At 39.2% G+C, this 25,536-nt stretch overlaps 2 protein-coding genes across 2 annotated transcripts in view; one reads left to right on the top strand and one right to left on the bottom strand.

Annotated features, from left to right (window-relative positions):
* Positions 1-4,125: 4,125 nt before the first annotated feature.
* Positions 4,126-10,034, top strand: LOC146315517 (indoleamine 2,3-dioxygenase 2-like). Its single transcript, XM_084735839.1, has 10 exons — positions 4,126-4,249; positions 5,059-5,154; positions 5,282-5,401; positions 6,762-6,880; positions 7,075-7,089; positions 7,195-7,294; positions 7,443-7,560; positions 7,676-7,727; positions 8,587-8,735; positions 8,909-10,034. The coding sequence occupies exons 1-10, from the start codon at positions 4,160-4,162 to the stop codon at positions 9,283-9,285; spliced, it is 1,236 nt and encodes a 411-aa protein (XP_084591965.1). The 5' UTR covers positions 4,126-4,159; the 3' UTR covers positions 9,286-10,034.
* A 4,580-nt stretch (positions 10,035-14,614) lies between these two features.
* Positions 14,615-25,536, bottom strand: part of insyn2ab (inhibitory synaptic factor 2Ab) — a 32,151-nt gene continuing 21,229 nt past the window's right edge. The window contains exons 5-6 of the mRNA XM_084735899.1: positions 15,477-15,920; positions 14,615-15,329 (exon numbers count right to left, since the gene is read on the bottom strand). Coding sequence (XP_084592025.1) covers positions 15,737-15,920 — 184 coding nt within the window. The 3' untranslated portion in view covers positions 14,615-15,329; positions 15,477-15,736. The remainder of the gene's footprint in view (positions 15,330-15,476; positions 15,921-25,536) is intronic.

Raw genomic sequence — 25,536 nt, 5'->3', positions numbered from 1 at the left:
TGATAACTTGGTAAGTGGACTTGAAATTAATTTGAGCACTGCAGTTTTCATCCCTCGTGCTCTTCTCTGCTCTCCTCTCTGTTTCTCCTGCTGCTTTAGAGGGTTAAATGGTTTGAGAGATTGCTGGCAGCAGCAGTAAAGCATGCTGACAATGGGAGACACGAGGGCTCACATGATAGGTGGGGGCAGGCGATGGCTCTGCAAATGTTGCTGTGGTGCAGCCGTTTGACAAAAGAGCTCAGATATGAGTCTAAATGCCCGACCTGATCAAATCCCAGAGAAAGAACCTGACATAGATGACAGAGGACAAAACAGCCTCTTTATGAAACTGGTTCGCCCATTAGAAACAAAGCCTGCAGTATATTGCATGCATGGCATGTTCCAACTCATGCAAAATGCATGATGGATTATAATATAATTTTAGGTGGGATATACTGTGTATCAATATACATGATCTCATATTTCAGAGGTATTATTGGCACTATCTTTTTTGGCACATCAACTAAATACATATCCCATAGCACCCTGATATGTTATGATAAAAACCTGTATATGTATATAGATCTATGAATGTATTTATGTATGTCATTACATTGTCATAACCATGTCATGATGCCTGTCATGAAGAGACTTCTGAAATGATGTCGACTTGGCATTACAACTGATAGAAATGACTGAGTGACACTTCATGACAACAGTCACACTCATTCATAATACTCTTTCATGTAAATGACAGGTGTCATTACATGGTATTGGCAGTGTCATGACAGTCTTATGCACATCCTGTCAAATAAGGTGTTATCAAACAAACACTCATCTATACCAAAAGGTATGAAAAATACACATCTTGCCCCAAATATTTTAGTAGGAAATTCTGGTCTTTTTCTAACAAAATGAAAGGGGATGATGCACTAATGAAGCTTTTTGGAAATTCTTTCCCTTAATTGGATGTTTCACATTGTTTGGACTGAGCTTGCACTGATGTGCAATGCAAGGAAACTGGCACAACCCTCTCTAAAGATCACATTTGGTACACAGCCTTGGTCAACACTGCAAATTTCTCTTGGCATCTCAATGTACCCCACTGGGCATTGATTGTGGAGCTACTGCAGATACGTTTGAGTCCATATAATACATGCATTTCAAACAGAGAAAACATAAAATGTGCCAGGAAGGAAGCGGACTGGAGCTGTTGTGTTAATTATAAAATCCCAAACAAATGTTGCGGGTGATCAAAATTCTCATTTGTTTAATTTCATGCTGTAGTACATTTGTGACAGTGCATAAAAAGTTAGTTACTGTGGTTTAGTTTTTCATACAAGCTGCAGTGCGAGGGAATAAATTAAGATGTAGTGGGACAAGCTAAACTACTTGGAAACGATACATTCCTTTAGAGCACTAATGGATGTTTCAAGCACTACTTCCACCATAGCAGAACAAATGTATTAAGTCGAGTGCTTCTCAACATGAAAACTTGGGATCAAATCTCTGCTGATCGTAATATGCTTCTTATACAGTTTTATTGTTTAACATATATTTTTGTACTTAAAAGAATACAGGTCACAAAGATTTGAAAGATAAGTTCCTTAAGTGCTTATTTGTTTTCTTCCATAGAGTAGATAAGAAGTCAGGACTGGTCTGTCTTTACGATAAATATGAGTCTAGATGGTGATTAGCTGAGTCTGTTACGACACAGAGGATGGAAGCAGGTCAGTCAAGGTTTCAAAAATCCTTCTAAATGCATCTCTAAAGCTGAACAATTGATATATTGTATCTTGTTTATTTAAAGGGTTACTTTATAGGGCACTTTTCATGTGGATGTCCAGTCAGTGTTGATGGTAAATGTAGTCAATTCACCATTGTGCCCCTTGCATAGGAGGAAGTGGTGGTTTTAAGGGGTGGGGCCAGAGTATCACTGGGTGTTCAGGGCAGGCTGGGGGAGAGATGACATGACATGATCATGTCAGAACCCAAAACAAGCAAATTCCAAGAATTTGAAATATCCAAGGTCATCCAAGGCATACTCTATGTATCTATCTATCTATATGTCCAGGCAGTCTGAAACCATTCTCATGGCCGACAGATTCATCCAGATATATGAGAGAGAGAGAGAGAGAGAGAGAGAGAGAGAGGGAGAGAGAGAGAGAGAGAGAGAGCTCTACTTAAAATGCAGGGGCAAATATAATGTTTGTCCCTACAATCAGTGCAGTCAATGTTGAAAGATAACGTTTATGCCTCTTGGAAAAGCAGTAAAGATCATTTCTCAGAATCAGAATTGACAATGTCATCATGACAAGTAGTTTGTGATAAAAAAGTAATTTGTTTTGAGACAAAACTAACACCTTGAATTAATTAGCATACTTGTATGAGTTTTTATTGTGTGGTTTTAAATGGTGGAAAAATGTGTTTTTGTACTTGAAGCATTCAAGCACTTTTTGGTGCTTAGAGCTCCAATAAATAATCAAATAAAACACAATCATTCGATTTTTCTCACCTCACATGATCATTAATCTGTGGAAACTGATTCTCTGCTGGCACCATCCATTTGTAATCATGCCTTCCTCAGCAAATGTCCTCTGTTGTGTAAGTTGTCAACAACCAGAGAAACACTCAGAAAAAAACTGAATACAAGGTCTGATGCTCAGTTAATGAACTGGGTGGATGGGTTTGACTCTCTTAGGTATTTGGGTTAAATTTGCAAAATTTTGTCTCAGTCTGTTTCTTTGCCTGGAGCGGATCATGCAGTCGCGTCTGTGTGTGCATGTCTGAGTGAGTGAGTGTGTGTGATCACCACATGTTCACCGCATGTTCACAGCTAATATTAGATTCTACAGGACTGATTAACCTGTTTATTGGTGCACATGACACATGACAGAAGGGACTCTGTGCTTCACAATGTTTGACCCCACTATTGTGAATATGATATTTCATGAACGCCCTGAAGGAATTTCTTTAAACTTGGCACAAAAGTTCACTTGGACTCAAAGATGAACTGATTAGATTCTGGGGTTCAGTGATCAATGGCCAAGGCCAGGATGACCTCACTAAACACACATTTTTGGCCACAACTCAAGATTGCAATGACACAATTACACACAATTATTTAATAGGATAAAACGATGGGGCTTCGACATTTCAAAAAGGTTAAAGGTCAACTACACTGTGACATCATAATGTTCAGCTCTCTATCAGTCCTCTGTACTCTTTTGTAAAATCTCTAAATGCAAATGTAAATGTCTCTCAATGAAGACAGCATGTACAACATTCACTGGAATCTACATGTACAGTGAGAACTTCCATTTTGGCAAAAAAAACAATACCTTTTATTAAATTCCTTCAAAGTTTTCACTTTTAAATTTGTTTCAGCTCCAGACAATGTATGTGGAGATCATGTTAATGTTGGCAGAACATTTCAAATCTCTGCTAGTTGCATCTGGCAGCTGTGGTGGTATTGCAGTAGGTGCTTCAACATCTGTTGTCTGGCAGGGATCTGCACTTTACTCTTCTTAACTGTGGCTCTTTATCTTATTGTGGATGTTGGAATCCCCACTGATGACGAATATCTTAATATTAAGACAATGTCCATCTCTAATGTGTATTAAATATTTTTGTTGCGGATCAACAACATACAAATATGACACCCCATTTATGTGTAGAAGGCATGGTGGTATGGAAATAGAAGTCTAACTGTTTTTCAGTGATGATGAATCAACATAAGCCTTTTTCAATAATTCACTGTACAATGAATTTGTAACAAATAGCAATTGTGTGTATTATTAAATCTTTTTCTATTCATCTCAATAGCCGACTCAAATATAATCATCACTACTGCAAAGGCTGAGTCATGTAAACATCATTGGTACATTTAGCAGATTGTGTGCAATTTTTATATTTTCTGTTATTTGGCAGCAGCTATTGTTTTCAGTTTGTTTCATCAGCTGACAGAAATGGGAAGATGTTTATACAGCATGCTGTAGAAAATAGGGAATTCCAGCTTTGGTCTGTGACTTTACAGTACAAGACATCTGATTGGCTGTTTGGTGAGAGTGTGCAAAAAAGGGATGTGACAAAGGTAGTAAAAGCAGACTGAGAACAAGTGAAACAAATTTTATCTGTGTCAGACACAACAACTCTCTCATCAAAGCCAAACTACTGCAGTATGGGGAATAACAGCAGAGACAGACTGCAGACATACTTTGAGGCATTTGATATTTCTAAAGAGGTTGGATTTGTCCTAGAAGAGCCACTGGTAAGTTTCACTGTCATCTTTTGTCATACAACAGATGTTTCCTGTCTTTATAATTTATTTTCAATCAAAACAAGCATACCATGCCATAACAATACTGTCCATACTGTACAGACAGGTTAGCTAGAGCTATTTTCTCTCTATCTGTTTCCTTTCTTTAAGTCAGCAGTCCCTCTGGGCTCACACAGATTACGCTTGTTTTTTTGAGTTACATTACCAGGAGTTATTGATCTGATGAAAACCTCTCCATAGGTTCATATTGAGCCATTCACATGACTGGACCTGCTCACTGTCCTCTGCAGCACTGTCTATTACACAGTGTTATCAAATGCAACATTAGGATGTTTTTGTCATTTTTATTTCTGAGGAGACATTTGGTATAAATAAAACAGCTGGCTCAAAAATGGCTCAAATTTGACAGTTTATACAATAGGAAAATAAGTCGACAACTTGTGAGAATAATAGATTTGTAAATGTTGTGAAACTTATGAGCATTGACGTTAATTTAAAAATAAAATGCTGAAGAACTTAACATTAAGCACAGCCTACTTGTCTGATTGTACAGTGATTTCCCATCTGGGCATCCCCTGTTTTATGCTTGGCTAATTTTCTACTGTTTTCTACTGCCTCCTCTTTTAAATTGCTTTTTCTTTCTGATTGATAGCTCCAGTCATTCCTTGACACTCAGGTCAGGCACCATGGCAAACATGAGCTGATGATATTACTGATTACACCCTACATGAAAATCCCCCATGCAAAAAAAAACAATCAAAAATCAATGAGCAAGTCATTTTGTTCTTATTATCGTCTAGACTACCCTTCCAGACTATTATCGGGTGTGGATGGACCTGGCAAATAATCTCGCACATCTGATAGAATCACATAAACTGCGGGACCTGGTTCATAAGGTGAGAATGAGCAAGTGCAATCACGGTTGAATCCATGCATGTAAATGTGGACACAGTTTCAGTTGTGATGGTGCTCACTGTTCCTGAAAGCCAAAATATAAGAACAGAAAATCTGATCACAATCCAGATGCCGGTCTTGAGTCCTTGTTTCTTGAGTAACCATCGGGAGTTCAGGCTGGCTCACCTGGCGCTGGGATTCATCAGCATGGGATATGTGTGGCAGGAAGGACAACATGCTCCTGCTGAGGTAAAACAACACTACAGTGAAGCGAGGAATTGTAGAAGTCTGTGAAGATGTGTATGCTAGTGGGTCCTTGAAGCTGTACTTAGGCCAAGCAATGCTTTGAACTAAATGCTAGCATCAACAATCTTCACCATCTTAGTGTAGCTTGTTAGCAAGATAACATTTATTAGTTACCAGAAAACACAACAACAGATGGGAATGTCCTTAATTTTGCACGTATTTAGCCATATACACAAGTATTGGAAAAAAAATAATGTTGATTTGATGATGGCACCAGAAGAAAAACCAGGGGGTTTCCAAATTATTGCAGTTCATTTTGAAGGGTACCAAAATCAAATTTCACAGTTAATAGTTGTTAAGACTTAACTTAAGCAGATAGTTTGAATTATTTGGTGTAAAGTTGTACGAGGTACTTATTGATAGTCAATATATTACTACAGTAGATGCCAGTCTGCATCTTGGAGGAGTTTGGAGAGGCAGAGAGGGCCACCGGCATGGAAGTTAAGCAATGTACTGCCATGCACAGCATCAGCAACAAAAAGTTTGTTTGCCACTTAAAAAAACCCAAAACAATATCAGTTAAAGTGCACACTATATTTAGAATATATTCACTGCTTTACTTTGCTATCAGACAGCCTTTTCTGACAGGAAATTGCCATTATATGAGCCAAATACCCCTCTCTCCAAACCAAACAGACTCCTTTGTCAAAAACAGTCATTTTACCTCGCAGAACAAAGAAACCTCTGGGTTTTTTAAAGGTTAGTTTTGATTTACTTAAGGCACACAATACCATAAAACAAACCCACACATCAAGGCAACAGTAGACCTGCAACTCCTGTGTCCTGCGCGATGAAATGACTGTTTGTGCCGAAGGAGTCCGGTTCAGCAAAAGAGAGAGATATTTTGTAATATAACAGCAGTTTCAGGTTACAAAAAGCTGTCTGACAGCAAGATAAAGTAGTAAAAATATTCTCTACTCCATAGGTGAAATCAGTAATTTTACCTCTCAGAACATGGGAGTTTCTTGCTGGTATTCTTCTCTGCTTCTCCAAACTAGGGGCATGCCGACCGGCATCTATTATAGCCAATACAATATATTCCTTTAAAACTACAAATGTGAGCCTCATGGTGGCGTAAAAGTCAGAGGAATTATCTGAGTCAGAGGGATTCATCCTTTGGGCACCAGAATTTCACGACAAACCATCAAATAGTTGTTGAGGTATTTCAATCTGGTGTTGCACTGACCTACAGACAGCCAATACTAACCCTAGAGACATGCCCCTGCCATGACTAAAAATGTCCGATGTCTCAATAAGGCAGCACAGCAGGAGTTGAAACTGTACCATTATGGTTGTTTGACAGATTCTCCCAAACACACTGGCCTGGCCCTATTGGCTGGTGTCTCGCAGGCTCGGCCTCCCACCCATCCTGACTTATGCAGATTCTGTTTTAGCCAACTGGAAATTAAAGGATCCTGCAGGGTGAGTGATGTTGTTTTGTTGCCTCATTTAATGTCCTGATAATAACATCCATAGCCTACAGACTGTCCTTCATTATAATAGTTATATTACAATAAAGCTGCATGTCTGAACTTCTGTCTCTCACACAGAAAAATAACTAGATACTTCTTTTTCCCTTTCTGTCTTGCTTCTCTTTTCTTTCATTTTCATTTTAGGGATATGGAAATTGGGTGAGTAGAAGGAAAAGAAAAATCATCCACTTCCCAATTGCACTTTCACATGATTTGCATAGTCTGACACTCATGTGATGTTTCAAAACATCATTTCAAAAATAGGAACATGGACTTGATATTTTCCTTTCCTGGTGGAGAGAGTTGCAGGGGTTTCTTCATCGTGTCATTGTTGGTTGAGATGGCTGCCAGCTCAGGCATAACGGTTAGTACTGTGTTCCTTTTTTTCCATGTTAACACTTTCTGAATCTCAGCCTGATGCTATCTGTCCATTTGTCCCCTTCCATCCACATCCAGTGTATCTTTGTTGCCTGTCCCTTAGTGATGGATTTTAAACTTTCAACTCTAACCAGGGGGCTCTGGAGGTGATGCATGCTATGAAAGTCTCAGACCTCATTGGCATACAGAAGGGTCTCGTCAAAGTAACTCAGTCTTTGAAGAAGATGAAGGAAACTTTCAAACTCATGCATAGTAAGTTAGAATAAAACCTATCGCAATCTGAATTTAATCGATTTACATGCTGAGCCTTTTATGAAAGCGGAGAAATTCAAGGTAATTAGAATAACTGGATTTGTCCTCTTTGCAGATCATGTGGATCCAGCTGTGTTTCACGGAACATTGAGAATTTTTGTCTCAGGGTGAGTTTCAGGGCTGTCGCAATATCCCACATACTGAAGTTATTAATACTTTTAATATTTATCTCATCTGGTGCAGATTTATCTCACGACAAGCCATCGAAATCCCCCTCTGCTTCTAATTCTATCTATTGCAGTATGTTTAACTGGGTCGCACTTTATTTTACAGTACACTAATTAGATGTAACTAGCTTTACTTTGTATCAAATTAGACAAATAATAATGAATCCACATCCTTTATTAGATGTTATGTGACCCTTTATTAAATCCTTATCAGAATTTATTATAGGGTAATTATGGACACATTATAACAGAACTGTACTGCAAACAAAGTGAAAACATATCTGCTACTTGAGACACACCTTCTGTTTATTGTCCCATATAACTGGCAGCATAACCAGGACTGATGCCTACTTCTTTGATCAAATCACATTATCTGCCTACAGTATTACAATTAGTCTGTGCAGTCACCCATAGACAAAATATTCATCTGCTTCTATGATTTTGGCCTTCACTTGGTAGATCTGGCTCACATTTAGCTTTTAAAAGTGGGAAGAAGAAGATATGTGGTTTCACTTTAGTTTACGCTACAGTTCTGTTGTAATGTTTCCCAAATTATCCTCCAAGAAAGGCTAATAAGGGCTAAACAGTGGGAAACAATACATTTTAGTTTGCAGTAAACTTGTTATGTGTCTCTAATTACCATCTAATGGAGTCTAATAAGTGTCTAATACTGTCTAATAAAGGACATATTTTTCCTAGTTTTTTGTTTAATTTAATCCAAATTAGGGCTTGAAGCGCACTATAAAAGAAAGTGCCAAAGCAGGTTTATAGAACATGTATATTGTTTGGATTGTTTTAGGTGGCGAGACAACCCCATGCTACCAAGGGGGCTTGTGTATGAAGGTGTGAGCAATGAGCCAATATTGTTATCAGGTGGAAGTGCAGCCCAGAGTTCAGCCATTCAGTGTTTTGATGCTTTGCTGTGCATCCAGCATGAGGATGAGACAGGTAAAGATGCATTTTCTTCCACCTTTGACCCCGTCAGATGCTTGTCATGAATGAATCACACTGTTTGTGCAGTCAGTTGATTGCTCTGACAGAAAATGTCTCCAGGAAAGGTTGTTATTTTCTTTCTTTCAAACTCTCTTTTCTGTTCTCCTCATTGATTCGGCTCTATCCAGGAGCCTTCCTGACACGCATGAGGGATTACATGCCTCCTGCCCATCGCCAGCTGATAGAAACTCTGTCTGTCTGTCCATCTCTGCGAGACCTCATCCTGTCCCACTCCAGCTCTGATCTCCGCCAGGCCTACAACTCCTGTGTCGCAGCGCTGGTGGATTTGCGAAACTATCACCTCAATACTGTGACCAAGTACATTATTGTGCCCGGTAATCGATCCCGTGCCATGGGATGCCCATTTAGAGGTGTGTGCACTGCGCTGAACACGACCGGAACTGGCGGGTCCAGCCTGATGGTCTTCCTCAAGAGTGTTCGTAACACCGCCCAAAAAACACTGATTTTAGAGAGACCATCTGCGTCAGGAGAAACTGAAGTGTAATTTATAGCATGGGTATTATAATATGAGCAATATTAAACACCTTTTTCTGCAGTACACTCTTGAGGTTGTAGTTATGAAAGATTTACAAAGGAATAAGTATTCACAAATACAGCTACCATTATTGTAATCATACAATTGTATTTGTCATCACAATTCAGTGGGTCAGCTGTGTAACTTGCTGTATTATAGTGCTTGGTGAATGTTTAGAGTGCTCTTTAGTAGCCATTACCCTTAGATAAATCCAGAAAGAAGAGCAATTTAAAGGGAAAATTCAGCACTTTTCATGTGGAGGTCCAGTTCCACTAGAATTAGTGCCTTTGCTGCAAAATCTTTTGCTCTTCCTCCATCCAGTGATGTAACAGTGATGTAACTTGGTGCAGGAAGAACTACAGGCTGTTCCAGCTTGGATTTCTAGTCTCCACCTCTGGGTAGTCAGGAGGCTTGCTGAATGAGTGTTATTGTGACCTAACACTATGTTTTGGCCAAAGCTGAATAGCTAAGGTGGTGATAACATGGCAGCATGGACGTGGGAGTCATAAGCTTGACTGCAGTGCATTCTGGTAAATGTAGGTACTGCTGTGCGGCTCAGTGAGCAGGAAAAGTCAGTTTTCTTGGTCAGTATAGCAGCACTGAGGAATTCACTGCTTTAACTGACTACATTTGCCATCAACAGTGGACTAGATATCCAGCTGAAAACTGTCAAATCTTCCCTTTACTACCAGCTGAAAGTGTTATTTTTGTTGATCTCTGGTGGTTGAACTTGTCATTTTGTTGCAGTGATGTAGTATATGTAGTTTGTTTGACATAGACATATATACATAAATGCTGCAGTGACTGCGTGACCCTGTTGCTGCGATATGTCAGTGTCACCGTTATATTGGAACGGGCAAGACTGGCTAGTGATCCAATGCAAGCTGCAGATTTTCTGGATACAGAGTAGGAAAAAGTTTTCTTTCAAATTTCTTTCTAAACCCTTGAATATCACTCATTGAAATTGGTTGAGTAATGCAAATGCTTTAGTACTTTTTATCTATAAAAACTGCATTTCCCCTGTTTATGTGTTTTTGTTTACAGGCCAGTCTAGCCCCGCCCTCCAAAGGCCAATGTGTCATCTTTGTATATATCTATGGAGTTTGATGTGTGGTAGGATGTGGTCAAACAGAAGACACTTTTTTTCATTCCAATGTTTTTACTTGATAATAACTACTGTCATGCTTTGGAAGCCTATTTCTGCGAGGGGAAAATGAAATCTATTAAAAGTTATACATGATAAAAAATGGAAATAGTCATGGTAAGCGAAAATGAGGAAATACAAAATCAAAAACACAACAAACCAATTTTTCTGACTTACTGCCTCAAACAAACTTTTTCTTTTTCTTACCTTTTCTTAGCAGTAATTGGCTTCCATATGGCACAGTTAGTTAGGCGATATCACTAAATAAACTGCACTTACACAATACTTTATTATATACATAATCATGTGCATGATTGTATCATGAAATGTGTAATTTGCAGAATCCAAATGTATCTGTATATCCTTGAATCTTTAATATTATTTTTGAGCTGCATCATTTCAATTATATTTTGAAAATATTTTAAGTAATATAGATATAAATAATCTTATCAGTTAGTCTTACGATGCCTGATTTTTATCTGTTTTATGACTATAACAAAACAAAAATGTACACATACATAAAATGATACTAATAAAGCAAAAAATGAAGTGTTTTTTGTAAACTGCACTTGATCAATACACTAATTTGGCTTTTGTAAACAGAAACTGTAAATGGGAACTCCTACGTGCCTGAGAGCAAGACGCAGATGGCAGAGGAGGGAGATAAACGTAGAGAGAACCATGAGCTGTGGAAAAAAAAGGAAGGAAATGCGGAAGGAGTCATGTGATAGAGGACATTGGTGAAATAAAAGCAAAAGTGAGTCAGCTGAGGAGAATGAAAGAGACAGACTCAGTAGGGGTAATCAGGGTACAGGGATGGATGTGCGGGATCAGGTCACTCAGTTTGATGGACTTCAACCCCTACTCCCCTCCTGGTCTTCACTTGAAAGTTGTGACTCCTACTGCTATTGAGGGCTAATCACATTTGAAAAGAGAGGCAGGAGCTCAGCTGTACTGGTGCTGAGCCCTGGTCATGGTCCAACTCTGCTTCACTACAGCACAAAAGATGTCAAATGTGGGCTGTTTGACACTGGGTGAATGTAGCTCCGACTGCAACTACACCCAGCACTGGTGTAGTTGTCTGCTGTTGTATAGAGATGAGAAGTGTGAGAGGCCACTGGTGCTCCAAGTGTTTTAATCCTTTTTTTTAACACTTCTGTCAACAATATCCTCAATGTTACTTAACATAGAGATAGAGCCTTTCCGTCCATCATTTTAGCATGGGGATGCTTTTAAATACTACAATACCCATGATCCTCAGCTGCTGCTATACCAGGTGCAAGCCACAGCAGTAGAGAATTTGTTCTTGCAGCTGTACTTGCTGAATTCAACCAAAATTGATCCTTTGTTAAGCCCTGCTCCCCTTAGTTACTGTTGCTACATCTGTCAAGCTTTTCATTCTCGTCCTGCACATACACACTTTACAGTGATATAGTGAGATTTAACATCCATATTGGCATAGTGGCAGTGATTTTAAAACACTCAGGGTTTGATTCCACAGATAAGTACACAAAAGCAGCTTCTCACTTCTAGTTGACAACCACGGAGGGTAAAAGATGACTCTCGTTAGCAGATTTTTAAGTGTAGCTTGTTAATATAAGCTAATCCTAATGTTTGCACTCCTTGAGTCAGCTGAGAAGTCTGTCTCCAGGCTAAAGCTAAAGCTACATACAGCAAACACTGAGATTGTACATGATTGGTATTTGTGCCATTCAAATCTAATGTTAGCACAGTTTATAACTCACCTGTTACTAAGTGGATCACCTTCTCTTAATTCTTAATCTGTTTGGTGTGTGTCAACAACTGCAATTGTCACAGTTTCAAACAATGGGAGAATTAGTTATGTAACAAACTTTATTAATTTGATATAAGAAATCAGAACAAGTAAGGATTAAAACAGGTGTGGTGTAGAATAGGATGAATGAAATACTCGTGCCCTGACACGAGACACTGATGCCGCTTTTCACAAAACTACTAAAGCAAGGAGAAGCCAGGAATTTGCCCTCTTGTTCCCTGGCCATCTGTGAACTTCAGATCATCTCTGCAACCCTGTGCCCTGCCTTGTCCAGCCTGTAGGCAGGTTGTCCTGCACAGAGACCTGATGAGCGCCTAAAGCTGTAGCCCAAGCACCAATGAAGGTGCTGAAGGGCCAACCTCTTGCCAACCTGAGGGACAAGAACCACCTGAAAGAAATCTGGTCCATGCCTACATTTCTAACATGACCAAAGTTAGAAGGCAAGACTGTGAAAAACTGATAAATGTCACCATCGCATCTCCAGAGCACCCACTGAGGGTGTGTGAGGATGTCCTCACCCTGCTGCTTGCTGAGAGAGACAGCTGACACAAGCCATGTTGCTACATGGGATCAGTTACACCTAAGATTGTCTGAGGACTCCATGAGGGTCACAGAGAAGCAACCAATCTCCTCTTCCCCACAAAAACAACTCCTTCCCTGTCACCTAAGTCACCAGAGATGCTATGGTTAGACTAAGAGCATTTTAAAATGTTACGTCTACTGCAAGTTGGGGTCTCCCATCATTATATCTTCATTTCTTTAGATGGTTAATTATTCCTGGTAATGATGTCTAATAATGTTGTTTAGACTCAATTGGTTCTCTTCTGTTGACAGACCTGTGTTTAAGGGAATTTCACATCTTAATCTTAGAGATTCAATCCTCCTGTCTCCAAGGTTTCACTTATTAGTGTACTTGTACTTGTACAGTGTACTTGTGTACATGACACGCTTGATCTTTCACTAATTTTGTCTGCTGCCGTATCCATGGTTTCATTCATTTAAATCTTTTGTTAATTATTTGTACACTACTGTAATCACTGCAATCATTAATGATTGTTTCTAAGTTGATAACATTTATGAGTTCATTAATTTGTGTGATCAGCCGTCTTTAGTTGTGTGTGTGAGTGAGTGCATTCATTGAAACTATTCACTTTTATTCATGGTTGCATTTAGTCCTTCATTTCCCAGTAATTAGTAGTTTTGTGTGTAGGTTGTCATTTGTTGTATGTCTGTAGTTTGTGGCGAAAAAAACCTTCCATTTATAAAAAACTGTACAGAAGTTTAAGACCCTGCTGCAATGTTCAGATCAAGACTGAATTAATAAACTTAATATTAAATTGTCTCCTTATACGAAGGAGTTAATTCTGATATCCTGCTATATAATAAATGCTGATTCTGTCTGGAAGTGAGTATAAATCGGCCCTAACCCTTTGTTAAAATCATTTTAATGCTTTTAACCAATGTATCACTTCACAGTTGCTAATTTTTTTAAAGTTACATTTCAACCAGGGAGAGTTTCATGCTGATCAAAGCTGTAAGAGTGCACCAACTGTGAGACTGGTGACACTGTCTATTGAAAAAATGAATGTGACTTTTACTTGTGGAACCGGGGGCACCCAAAATAGCTCCTCGCACTTTGCAACTCTATTGCCTCTAGCATTCAGTAGACATAGTAGCACACTGGATCACCTTCAGTTGAAAATGTTTTAATTGTGATGTAGAAACAGTAGAAAAATGCATAATATTGCACATAATCACTAAATTGCACTTTCTCAAGGTACAGATCTTTGCATGGACATTGGTGACCTGAATAATGTAATCTACTGCGTAGTCTAAAGATGGGAGGCCAGTATGTGTCTTCCTGACATTTCTTTGACATTTAACAGTACCATAATCTACATAAGAGTTGCTGTTATAAAATTACTTTAAGAAGTCTTTAAGTACCTGCTTTGTAACAGCGTGCAAGTTCAGTATCATTGCTACATCATCAGTGTTTTTTTTTCTGCTTAACCAAAGCTGGTGGCTACAAGTCTTCTCTGCTATAAGATGGCTACCATACTCCTTTAGCACTGTATATAGCCCTTCTACTCTTGCAAGTTCAGTGCACAGTTGTTTGTGTGGGTTGGTAGACAGATGTTTGGTGTTCTGTAATTGTCTGTGAAAAAAAAAAGTTGTCTCATTTTACAAGATGGAACTTGCAGTGGCAAGATAAATCAATATTCCAACACTTCATATGTTAGCTAAGTGGACATGAAACAAGTTACTTAAAAATAGTTCCCGTTCAAGACTTCACATCAGAGCTTTGCTGTGACACATAGAGTGACTGAGAGGCAAGGCAAACTCTTAATAGACTCAAAGAGAAATGTCAAAATAGCCTTTACTTTTTTGTTGGAAATTCAAAACAAAAAAACTCCCCAAACACTTGTTCTAAGTTATCATAGAAAATATTCTGTCTTAGAAGTAGTCAAAACATTATATGTGTTGTTAAAAAAATCGGACCTAACCCAGAAGACTTTTTCAGTATTTTTAACATACCTGCTTCAAGAGGAGGGGCCCAAACATATATGCTTTAAAATATCATTTCACAGTACTTTGCTAAAAAGATGCAGATATTCTTCTAAAATATAGATTCTGAACATTATGCGTCAGTGTAGCCAACAGAAAAGGACAGGATGACTGAGGCAAAGTTGGCTGGCTAGTCGGTTGATTGCACAGTGAGCTAAATGGAGGGATAGAAAGAGAATAAGGCAGGGAGAGATAGAGGGGAAAAGTTATACAGAGAGGGAGGAGACAGGGGTCATTAACAAAGGCAGGCAGACGTTCAGTCAGACAGACAAACTGAGAAGGACGTTCAACAGATAAGGAGGAAGAGGAGAGAATGGACAGGGTTATAAGAACAGCGCTGACACACTGCCATGTACTGTACTGTGTTTCAGTCTTTTTTACGCATGTTTCTCTCAAAAGTCAAATGTTTGTGCTTTGCCGGAGGTGGGGCTGATGTCCATTCAAAGATTATCGCTTCACTCATAAAAGGCCCTCCACATGGCGCCTCCTCTTGTTGACAAGCAATATGCTCTAAGGGGAAAAAGACCAAAAGTGCATTGCATTGGAAGATGCAATAAAAAGACATAAAAAATAAAGTGAGAGGTGCAGTATATAAATAACATCCATCTCTACACAAGCTTTAAAAATACATGTGAAAAAAAGCATCCCAACGCTCACCTAGTTTTTGCAGGTGTGTGTCGATCCTCTTCAGCAAACATACCAGAAAAAGGTCTGACAGAATTTAAAATGTTTTTTTTTTTGTCTCTGCTGTCCCCCAGCTGACTTACTGTGCAGTCTCAAATGAACTGGATTCTGTCGTTATCCATTCTCATATGTTGATTGCTCCCTCTGAGTATGCCTTCATCCATTTTGCAAATAACAGGGATATTAATGTGCCCAATGAGAAAAAGGCTGTTTCCAAAGCCTTCATGTTTTATTCAAAGGAACCAGAGTTTCCAACGAGCATGCTTTTTGGACTCTGACTTGGACTTGCGTTTTGGCGTGGATGTGAACACTTCGTTGGAGTAAGGCAGAGCGGGGCATTGCTGGGTGTCCAGGGGGCAAAGTCTCTTCATCAGGGGCTGTAGCTTGTCCTCCTGCAGCTTGAAGTCCAGCTCGACACTGTAACACAAGTATAAGAGACAGAGTTTTAGAACATTTAGACCAGAGGTTCTCATTTTTTTTCTCAGTCAAGGACTCCTTACAAGATAGAAAATATACCAGAGACCCCCCTGTGTTGGAATAATTTGATGTTATTTGCAGGTGTCAGAGACCAACAATGCTATATGCAGCTAGGGTCTAACAGTGACTGTAGCTATTCACACTTGGGTGTATATAGTCTAGGATGGTAGAGATAAGTACACAGGTATCAGTAGTTAACAATGCTATTTGTACTTGGTACTTTTGGTATTTATACCTGCATTGGAAAGACAAACCATGATCTTTTCCTAAACCTAAGCAAGTAGTTTTGTTGCCTAAACCAGATCTCTCAGTATTTAACCCATACATCCACTACAACCTATTCAGCATGTATTAAAAACGAATATGTGTATATACATACATACATAGATACATATATATACATATACATATATATATATATATATATATATATATATATATATATATATATATATATATATATATATCGATTGTTCAGTTCAGTACAAGACAAGATTTTCGTGGTAGATTCAGGTGCATTAATCTGAATGTTTTTAAAGTTCTCTGTTGGGTGCCAATAACATGTATGATTCAGTCTTTGACTTGTTCTTTTAATGTTTGTAATCCAGCAATGTCCAGATGGAGGCTGGGAGGGAGGCAAACGGCTCAACTGCACTGACAGACACTTTGGCAGCACAAATCTCTTGCGGCACATATCCACATTTCAGAGACTCCTCCGAGTAATAGAGTCCCTTTGCATCATCTCTGCATTTTTTATGCATGCAGTCAAAGGGCTTTTCCTGCATAGATTATATGTGTATCAAAAAACAAGCCAGAATGTGGGTTGCTCCTGACATCAGACTTCCACATCCGCCAGCATAATCCCAGGCTGGTCATCGTCTGATTTTGTTCCGGCACCGTAGTTGAACTCTCTGTCCGATTAAATCTCTCAGGCCTGCGAGAGATGCGGGGCTTAATCCCATCCAAATGAAACCATTGAGAGGCCAAGCAGGCCCTGATTAACTGCTGTATTCAAGCACGGGATAAATGCATTATTATACACCATCTCCTTTCACTTTATTGCTATTGATTTGTAGTGCTCTGTTAATGTATTTATTCCTGGGGTGTGCAATAAATTTTGAAAGCATCATAGTGGAAATAAAAGAGAATGAATCATCTGCTATTTGCCTGCCAAAGTGACACTCCTCAACAAACCGTAATACCTGATAATGAAATGTTCTGTTGCGTTTTTGGTTTCGGGCATTTTTGATTCATCCTCATTTTTTTTATCACCAACATTATTTAACACGCTGCATTAAAAAAGCTCACTGAATACTACGACTTACAAAGCTCATTTCTGTCATTCAAAGTCTGGAGGATTAAAGGTGGAAGGGAGAACTAAAGCTGCCAGAAGAGATGACATCTGACATGTCAAGGTCAAACACGCAGCCCTATCCTTGTCTGCAGGCACACAAATAGACGTTGAGGTATAAAGCTCGGCCCGGCTTTGATGGGCAGTGTAATTAGTTCGCTGAAGGATATGCCATACTCAAAGTGACATAATGAATCCTGGGAACTGTCCTCACCCTTAAGATAAGTGTCAGTTAAGAACAGAGCTCTATTAAAGCCTGCAGGGGAGAAACCGGATGGAGGGCTGGATAGTAGTTTGTCAGGCTGGGACTTACAATGAATCAGTGTGTTAGATTTAATGAAAAGAAAGTCCAACACGTACAGGAGTCTGGGTGTGTGGCTGCGTGACACTCCAATCACTGATATAAAATGGGATTTTTAAAACTTCTGGAAATACGGCTTTAAATAGTAGGAATGCATGTATGATATCAAAGTTTAGTTTCCCTATCAGGAATCTGCTGTTAAGACTATTTCTCAAGACTGTGTAGGAGTGGCAGATCATGTTTTGATTGGCGTGTCCCTCAGGAATCCCAGCACGGAAGCAAAGCAATGTACTGCAATGTGTGGACCAATGTAGATGGAGACATCAGCAAAACATGTTTTCGTCACCTAAATAAAGGGGCCACCTCAAAAAGGTATGTCAGTTTAAAGGAGAAATATGTAACAATTATGTGTCCAATAATGAGTAAAACAGTCCATATTGGGATACAGTCTATGGTTGAGGCAAGTTGTTTCTACCCCGCCCTCTTCCCCAGACTCAAGCAAGCTCAGGCAGGCTGCATGAACAGGAGTGCAAGATGAATTCAACATTTTGACAATAACCAGCGATGACAGGTCGAGAGAAAGAGAAATGTATTTTTGCAAAGTCAAAATACCATTTTTGTCAAAGGAGTGACTTTATTGTTGTTGAGTTGGCTTAGACAGATTATGCCACCGGGAGTAGAAAAGTTCTGTTGCACCCATTTGCGTTTGACAACTTAGCAAAGGACGTTGATTTTTTTTATTATGGGTTTGTGAAATAAATTGTATAATTTGCGTAAGACATGTCAAAGCATTGCCACGCCCAATTGACCCTGCACTAAGCACCGCCCTCCTTAGTTACTCTCGCTGTGCTTGCCAAATTTATATAAGGGGCCCTCCACATCCCTTTTTCTCCCCCTTTTTCAATCCTTGAATAATCAATGAGTGAAAATAAACTTTAATTTAAGGTTGAGTGCAAACAATGAAGCCTCAGGAAAGAAGCTGTTCTGTAGTCTGGTTGTACAACAGTGAATACTTCTGTATCTCTTGCCAGGTTGCTGCAGGGTGAACAGGCTGTAGGTGGGTTGGGAATTGTCTTTTAGTATGCTCCCACTTCCTCCTTTTTTTCCAGTACCAATTTACTTTTTCCAAAGTAAATTGTGAATTACAAAAAGGTTTTTAGAAAAACTTTCTTAACAATAAGTTTATGAGGTATTTTATGGGGTTCTTGGTAGCTTGGGGCCGAAGGGAGTTACCAACTTTTGCCTAATGGTAAGTCCCTCCTCAATTATGAGACCTATTGTGGGTTGAGTGTGCAGAAGCTTTAAGCATGTTTTGTTGTGTCAAAACAAAGCCTCTTGTAGCACCACACTTTGTTAATTCTTCATTTTCTTATGTGTATTTTTGTCTTTTCCACTTTAAATAAAAGCTAACACTTCACTTAATGTCTTCTGAAGGAGGAATCACCGACAATGACAAAATTCAGTTTTAAGGATAGACTTAAGTCTTTATCTTGGCAGAACTGCTGTTTCTTGCAGTATGTGATGCACTTGTTTTACAACATCTCTTGTTCATGTCATCCATTGTTTCATTTTCTCATCCTTTTATCTCTGTTTGTATCTTTTGTTTTATGCTAAAAAATCGTTGTGTCTTATACAACGCTGTTTAAATAATGTTGACTGGACAGAAAGTGGAGCAGCATCACAGCAGCACAGTGCAACACAGAATAGCCTCAGCAATTATTAAGCAATTAATCACTTGGCAGATCACTGCAATTACTGTACGCTGTGGACAAATGCCTCAGTGGGAAGCCAGAGGCGGTACTGTACGATGCGGGTGGCACTGGGGAGCAGGTGCTTCAGCAAACAAAAGCCCTATATCTAAGATCATCTCTGTACACAAACAGATTGAAGCGGCTGGAGACAGGGAGGCTTTTCTAGGGCATTCAGCAAAGCAGATTAATCATCTCTTTAGCTATGCAGTGTGAGTAGCTGTTGCTGTGATCAGTGGCGAGCCGTTTGTTTGTCTGTGGTCGTGGTGTGCTGAGCACCGTTCAATGATTGTTGCTCCTGGGAGGGATTTTGCTGCTGTGAGACGTCTTTTTAGCACTGCATACTCTATTCATCCCACTGTGTATACCTGCTCGCTGCCATTCTCTGTTCTTTCTGCTACCGGCACCTTTCAGCGTAAAGTTATTTCTCCTCCCGTGATTTCCCCTTTGGCCGTTCACAGTTCAAACTCTCCACTTGACAAGATGAGTGGTTCAGGCCCAGTATAGTGTAACATCTTCAGAACTACATGGCGGGGCATAGTAGATTAAATCACCAGAGAGTGACAGTTATTTCCTCCACTGACAGGCAACAGTTGAAGCAGAAACTCCCCACAGGTTATGTAAATCAGATGCAGAAACTCTTCCCCTGTCATGTATATCAGATATAAAAGCCATTGCCGTTGTCTATTACATGGTTTTCTGCTTCACAGACACACAGAGAAAGACCCAATCTCATTAATGAGAACAAAACAGAAAAGGCAATCTTGACAATTGTTCACCAAAACAACCACAGCCCCGCCATCTCAGCGTGGGACACAAGTGCTAATTAGCTCCTCGCGTCTCATCATATTGCATTGCACTTGCCTCTGCCTGAACTTAACTGTTTTTCAAAGTCATTGTTAGCTCCAAATTGGAAACACTACATTGTATACTTTGATTCAAATGCTGGTTCTTATTCAACTCAGCGTGATAGGAATAAAATCATTTAATGCTTTGATCTGAGCACGTTTTTTAAACCAGGCTTCCTGCTGTACACTGAGTCGACTCAGTGGTGGGCCACATAATTCGCAAATGATGCTGTTGTGTTTGAACTACACGTGATAAGTATAGCTAAGAAATATGAAGAGCAGGAGTGGGATACTGTTTAATCATGCAGTGTCCATCTTTGTTTTGGTTCCTTACAGCTGGGTTAGGCCATTTATTTCTGGCTTCATTGGGCTAAAGTTTTATAATAACCTTTAAGCATAATGCAGTTCAGTCAAGTGGCCTGAGAGGAAACTGCTCCTCCTCATGGCTCTGTTTTCAGACTTAAATAAATCTAACCTGCAACAGGAGACTTTGGCCAATCACAGGTTGGTAAGATAGTTGATTTTTGAGTCTCATTCCCAAAACAGTCATTATTCTCCAGAATTGCTTACTGCGATTTTAATAGAGTTGTTTGGTTAAAAAAAAATCCTCAAGTGCCATCTAGTCATGCAGATTATTTTGTTTTGTCTATAAGATTTCTGCCTCCATCCCAATACAAGGAAGAGGAATGGAATTTGTTCACAGCACTGAAAAATTAAACAGCATTGTGCCCTCCAAGAAACCAAGAAATGTCTGATTACTTCTCAAAGTAAAAGCCAATTCATTTTAGCCGTAGAGAACGTTACGTGACTTGGAGCACTTAACTACTGCTTGGATGGACATCAAAAGCTCATCAGTAAACTATAACTACAAAAGATTAAGAATAATGTCTGAAGATATCTAGTTCTTTGATAAAATGTTTAAGGTATAAGCTACTGTATTTAAGGTAGGCATGAAAACTTTGATCGATTCACTGTTAAATTCTGTGTCAATTGTGGATTAATTCAGCAACTACTGTATGTTGCCATTTGCCTTGCCAACTGTGGCCAAAACTCATGGGTACTGTAGTATTTTGAGCTGTGCACCATGCCATAATAGTGATAAAGAAACAATGAACTGGTGGCTGTAACATAAACCTGCAGGATCAATACATCTTCATACAGTCCCATCTTCCTACATTAAGTAATACTATAGACATTTTTAAAAGAGGCGTAACATGTTTTTTAAGCTGCAAACTAAATTACATTACAATATAATGATAAAACACATCAATGCTAATTGCTATTATACTGACATATAATAAAATTGGGAATTCATCAAGTGTTGAAAATGGCTCAACATGCGACCTACTGCTTGATATCATCCTGAAGCTTGTAAGGGTAATGCTGACACAGAGTCATGAAAATGAATATATGAAATGAAATGAAATGTATATATGTATATAAAGGATTTTAATGCCGTCTAATCAGAGTTGGGTAGTTCCCCTCTTCAAGCCCTTGCTACTGACACTCACCCAGGGCCACACACATGCTGGAGAGCCTCTCAGCCTCACTGAGCAGCTCGCATTAGCTCAGCTAACTACAACACACGTAACACACACAGAATCTTTTACCAAGGGCCACGAATATGCTTCTAGTGACAGTCAAAGCTCCAGCGGACTCTCTATTTCCAGCACAGACACGGAGAGATTGATAGCAGATGCTCATGACTTGTTAGCTCTGACTGGGCCTAGCAGCCCTATATGTCTGTTTCTGCTACACAGAGTGCTGGTCAGTCTGTCACTCTGTCTGTCTGGTTGGTATGTCCTTACCTCCCATACCACACATGACATACTCACGGGTCCACCCCACCTACAGTGGTTGTATGGTATTTTCGACGGCATCATTGTACTTATTCTCCTAATTTATCATCCATGCATTGAGCCTCTCTCTCCCTCTCTCTTACTTGCCATATGTATGCCCTATTTGTTGCAGTGATGTATGAGATGCTGCAGTGCAAGGTGGGTGGAGACTGTCAGGGGAGAGCTGAAGTCTGGATAATACCCATAGATTGACTACCTGAGCTCAGCAGCTGCTAGAGTCCTGAATTTATTGGACATACTGGAGATGCTGGACTGCTCTAAAATTAAGGGCCACATCTCAGGGGCCGCTAATATTGGTTACAGTTTCACAATGAGGTTCTAACTTTGAGGAGTAATTGGTCTGTTGGTCCCAACTTGCTTTTCTGGGCCAGCCTTACTGTGCTCAGGCCTCGTCCTCATGTCACACAGAGTGGTTTGTCCAGCGAGGTGATTACTGCTGCCCTATCAGCAGCTTAACTCTCTGGACTGACAGATTATTCAGCAGTTTCAGTAGTGAGATAGTTTTACAATATGTGACAGTAAAACGTACATCTGAAATAAAAGGTAAACAATAAACAATGCCCTTTTTCTCAAAAAGGTTGATTCAGTGTTGGAAGGTTTGTGCAGCTGGGTCTTGCTGAAGAATATTAAACAGCACTATTTGCAGAATTTAAGATATTTATGACAATTGCTTTGGCAGAGATAGATAGGACCATGATAGATTACTACCCTGCTTGCCAACTACAGCTCCGCTCGGCTCAAAAGACAGTGAAAAACCAGTTGGGTGAACTGAAATAAACAACTAATGATACAGATCACAGATGAAATGATAATCTTCCACTTTCTTAGCACTCTGCAGGGTGCATCCTCTCTGTGATTTTATTACTATACCACATGCTTTGGTTTAGTGACAATAGACTGGTGGCACTTTCATTGCCACCAGAAATGGTTCAGAGTTCGTTAATTAAGTCATAAGACATACAAAGTTGGCACACTTTGTCTTATCAAGATAAGATCAGTGAGACGAAAAAAAGAGAAACTCGATACTGGCTTTAGGACTAGTCTTCGCTCCTCTGTGCAGTGGGCTTCTTGCCCTGGTCTTGCAAATTATGTTGCTGTTACATCTGAAATGTTAGATGAAACTCAAATGAACTGTGTTGCTCCATTTATCTGCCCTGAGACATAATTAAATAATAGGTCTGGTCAAAAAACATGACACAGACAATACCTTTCACAGACTCATATAACAATTTGTTTATATAGTACTAAATATTCTTACATACCCACCCTGCTTAAACCACAAGACTGAAAGCCACACTTACTTACAGTAATGGCTAAACCCATGAAAACAAATCAATGAAAAGGCCTGTCTGATCAATAGGGACACAAATCGACACACAGACACACTGCAGTATTCTGGCTGTTACACAAGACAGCACCTATGGTACTATATATCAAAATAGACTTAGAAGATTGAACACAGGTTAAAATGTATTTGAAAAATGAAAAAAAAAATTCTTTACTACAGTACACATCTGGATTAAGCCTCACCCTGTATGCATTACTATGAGCAAGAGTTATCATTTATTTTCTGACAGTGGAAACTGCTGGATTCCCCACAGAAAGTTGTTTTAAATTACTGCAGGTCTGTTATGGGTCACAGTTTCTAATTTTAAGCTCCACAAAACCAAGGGATCCTGAATTATTTACAATTCCATATCATTGTCTGTGATGCAGTGCACCAATTTTCAGGTACACTTTATTAAGGTCATTATCCTGTTGATGACTTTGCTTAATATGAAAATTACTTCTCTAACTGGTGGATGAGCAAATGTTCATTACTTTGCCTTCAACCCATCTTTTCAGTGCCACATGATCTCATTTTCTACTTTGCTGTATTCTTAAGGGCAAGAAATGACATTTAAATCAGATTAATTCTACCATGAAAGTCCTGTGAAGCATGCATTATCATAATCAAGACAAGTGTCATGTAGTGCTGAGATGATGTGAGTCAAAAACGAAAAGAAGTTCATTTTTTGGACTGTGTCCAAACCAAAATCTGTCTTGTCTTTATTTAGCTGAAAAAAAAAAATGTAGTGCCATCCAATCAGTAATTTCAGAACTGTTAGATGCAAGATTGTTAACTGGACTCAGTTTGTTCAGTGATATAAAGCAGTGTGTCATCTGTGTAAAGATAGAATTCAACCATGTTTCCTAGAAATCACCTGTGTATATTAATCAGTTGTTTTCATAATAACATTGTGGTGACCACGTCATTCCTTCCTAGATTATGCTCACAGACAAATTTGAAACAAAACATTTATATAACATGCTAGATTTGCAAGGAGGGAATTCTGGTTAATGGCAGGCGAAGTGCAGGGCTTTAACACCACAGTCCAGGATTTGTGTCCAGACTCCTGCAACATAAGTGCTTTGCATAAGGTAAGGAAATATTATTATTTGGGTAGGTTTATGTAAAAAAAGCACCTTGATTACAGGGGAAACATCATCATTTTGGTATAGGTTTAGTCAACAAAACATACCTCAAGCAAGGTTAGGGAAAGATTATCATTTTGGTTACATATTCATAAATACATTTCATGTCCCAGGTAACTGCTGACTTAAATAGGCTGAGCGTTCAAAATTTTTGCAATTTGCCAGATATGTTACTTAACAACATCTGGTCATTTTAAGAGAAAACATTTCAGTTGGCATTATGTTTCCCTCAAAACATTTTTGCTGTTGGCAATTGGTTACATAAAAATGTAATTTCTAGCACCTGTAATGGCAGCATGTATTTACAGAAGAGAATGGGGCCAAGACTAAACCTTGGGGCACACCCCAAGAAATGTATAGTCTGACAGAACTCCCCAAGGGTAACAGAGCAGTATCTTGAAGGGCCACTGACTCAAGAAGAGAGTCAAGGAGATCAAGCTAAACTGTACGGAATGAAGCAGTGACACCATAATGGATGTTTATTAGGTATCCAGATCTATTCTGTCAGTCGCTGACTGACTTTACTACTTGAAAAGAAAGCTGTTTCAGTTCTGTCCTCTCCAATTTTCTGGCTCAGTGAAGTCCTTGGGACTAAGGCAGAAAATAAGTAGAAAATAAAGCATTTGGAAAACTGGTGCAGGGAAGACCATGACCCCAGAGATAATAATTGTTTTTTGATCTTGACAGCTTGACAAGATTTTGCCAAGTTGGAGCAAAGTAACAGAAAGAGGGCGACAATTTGTGTAGGAGAATGGTGCCATTTGTCTCTCATCACCAACCTCCACCTTGTTTAGCATCTTTAAGAGTGGTCTGAACAGCTGGATGTAGGATTATTGTAGGTTAAAGGTGAACAGCTTTACTCTATTTGGGTGAAGTCCGTCTGTTTTAATAACATAATTTTGTCCCACATGCACAATAAGAACCTTCACAGATTGTTAGGCAGACAAGGTCTGAAGGATCTCTTTAGTTAGGTT

The sequence above is a fragment of the Lutjanus erythropterus genome, chromosome 14 (genome assembly GCF_056507025.1).
Source record: "Lutjanus erythropterus isolate fLutEry1 chromosome 14, fLutEry1.hap2, whole genome shotgun sequence".
Classification (NCBI taxonomy): Eukaryota; Metazoa; Chordata; class Actinopteri; order Lutjaniformes; family Lutjanidae; genus Lutjanus; species Lutjanus erythropterus.
This window is presented reverse-complemented; position numbering and strand designations above follow the sequence as displayed.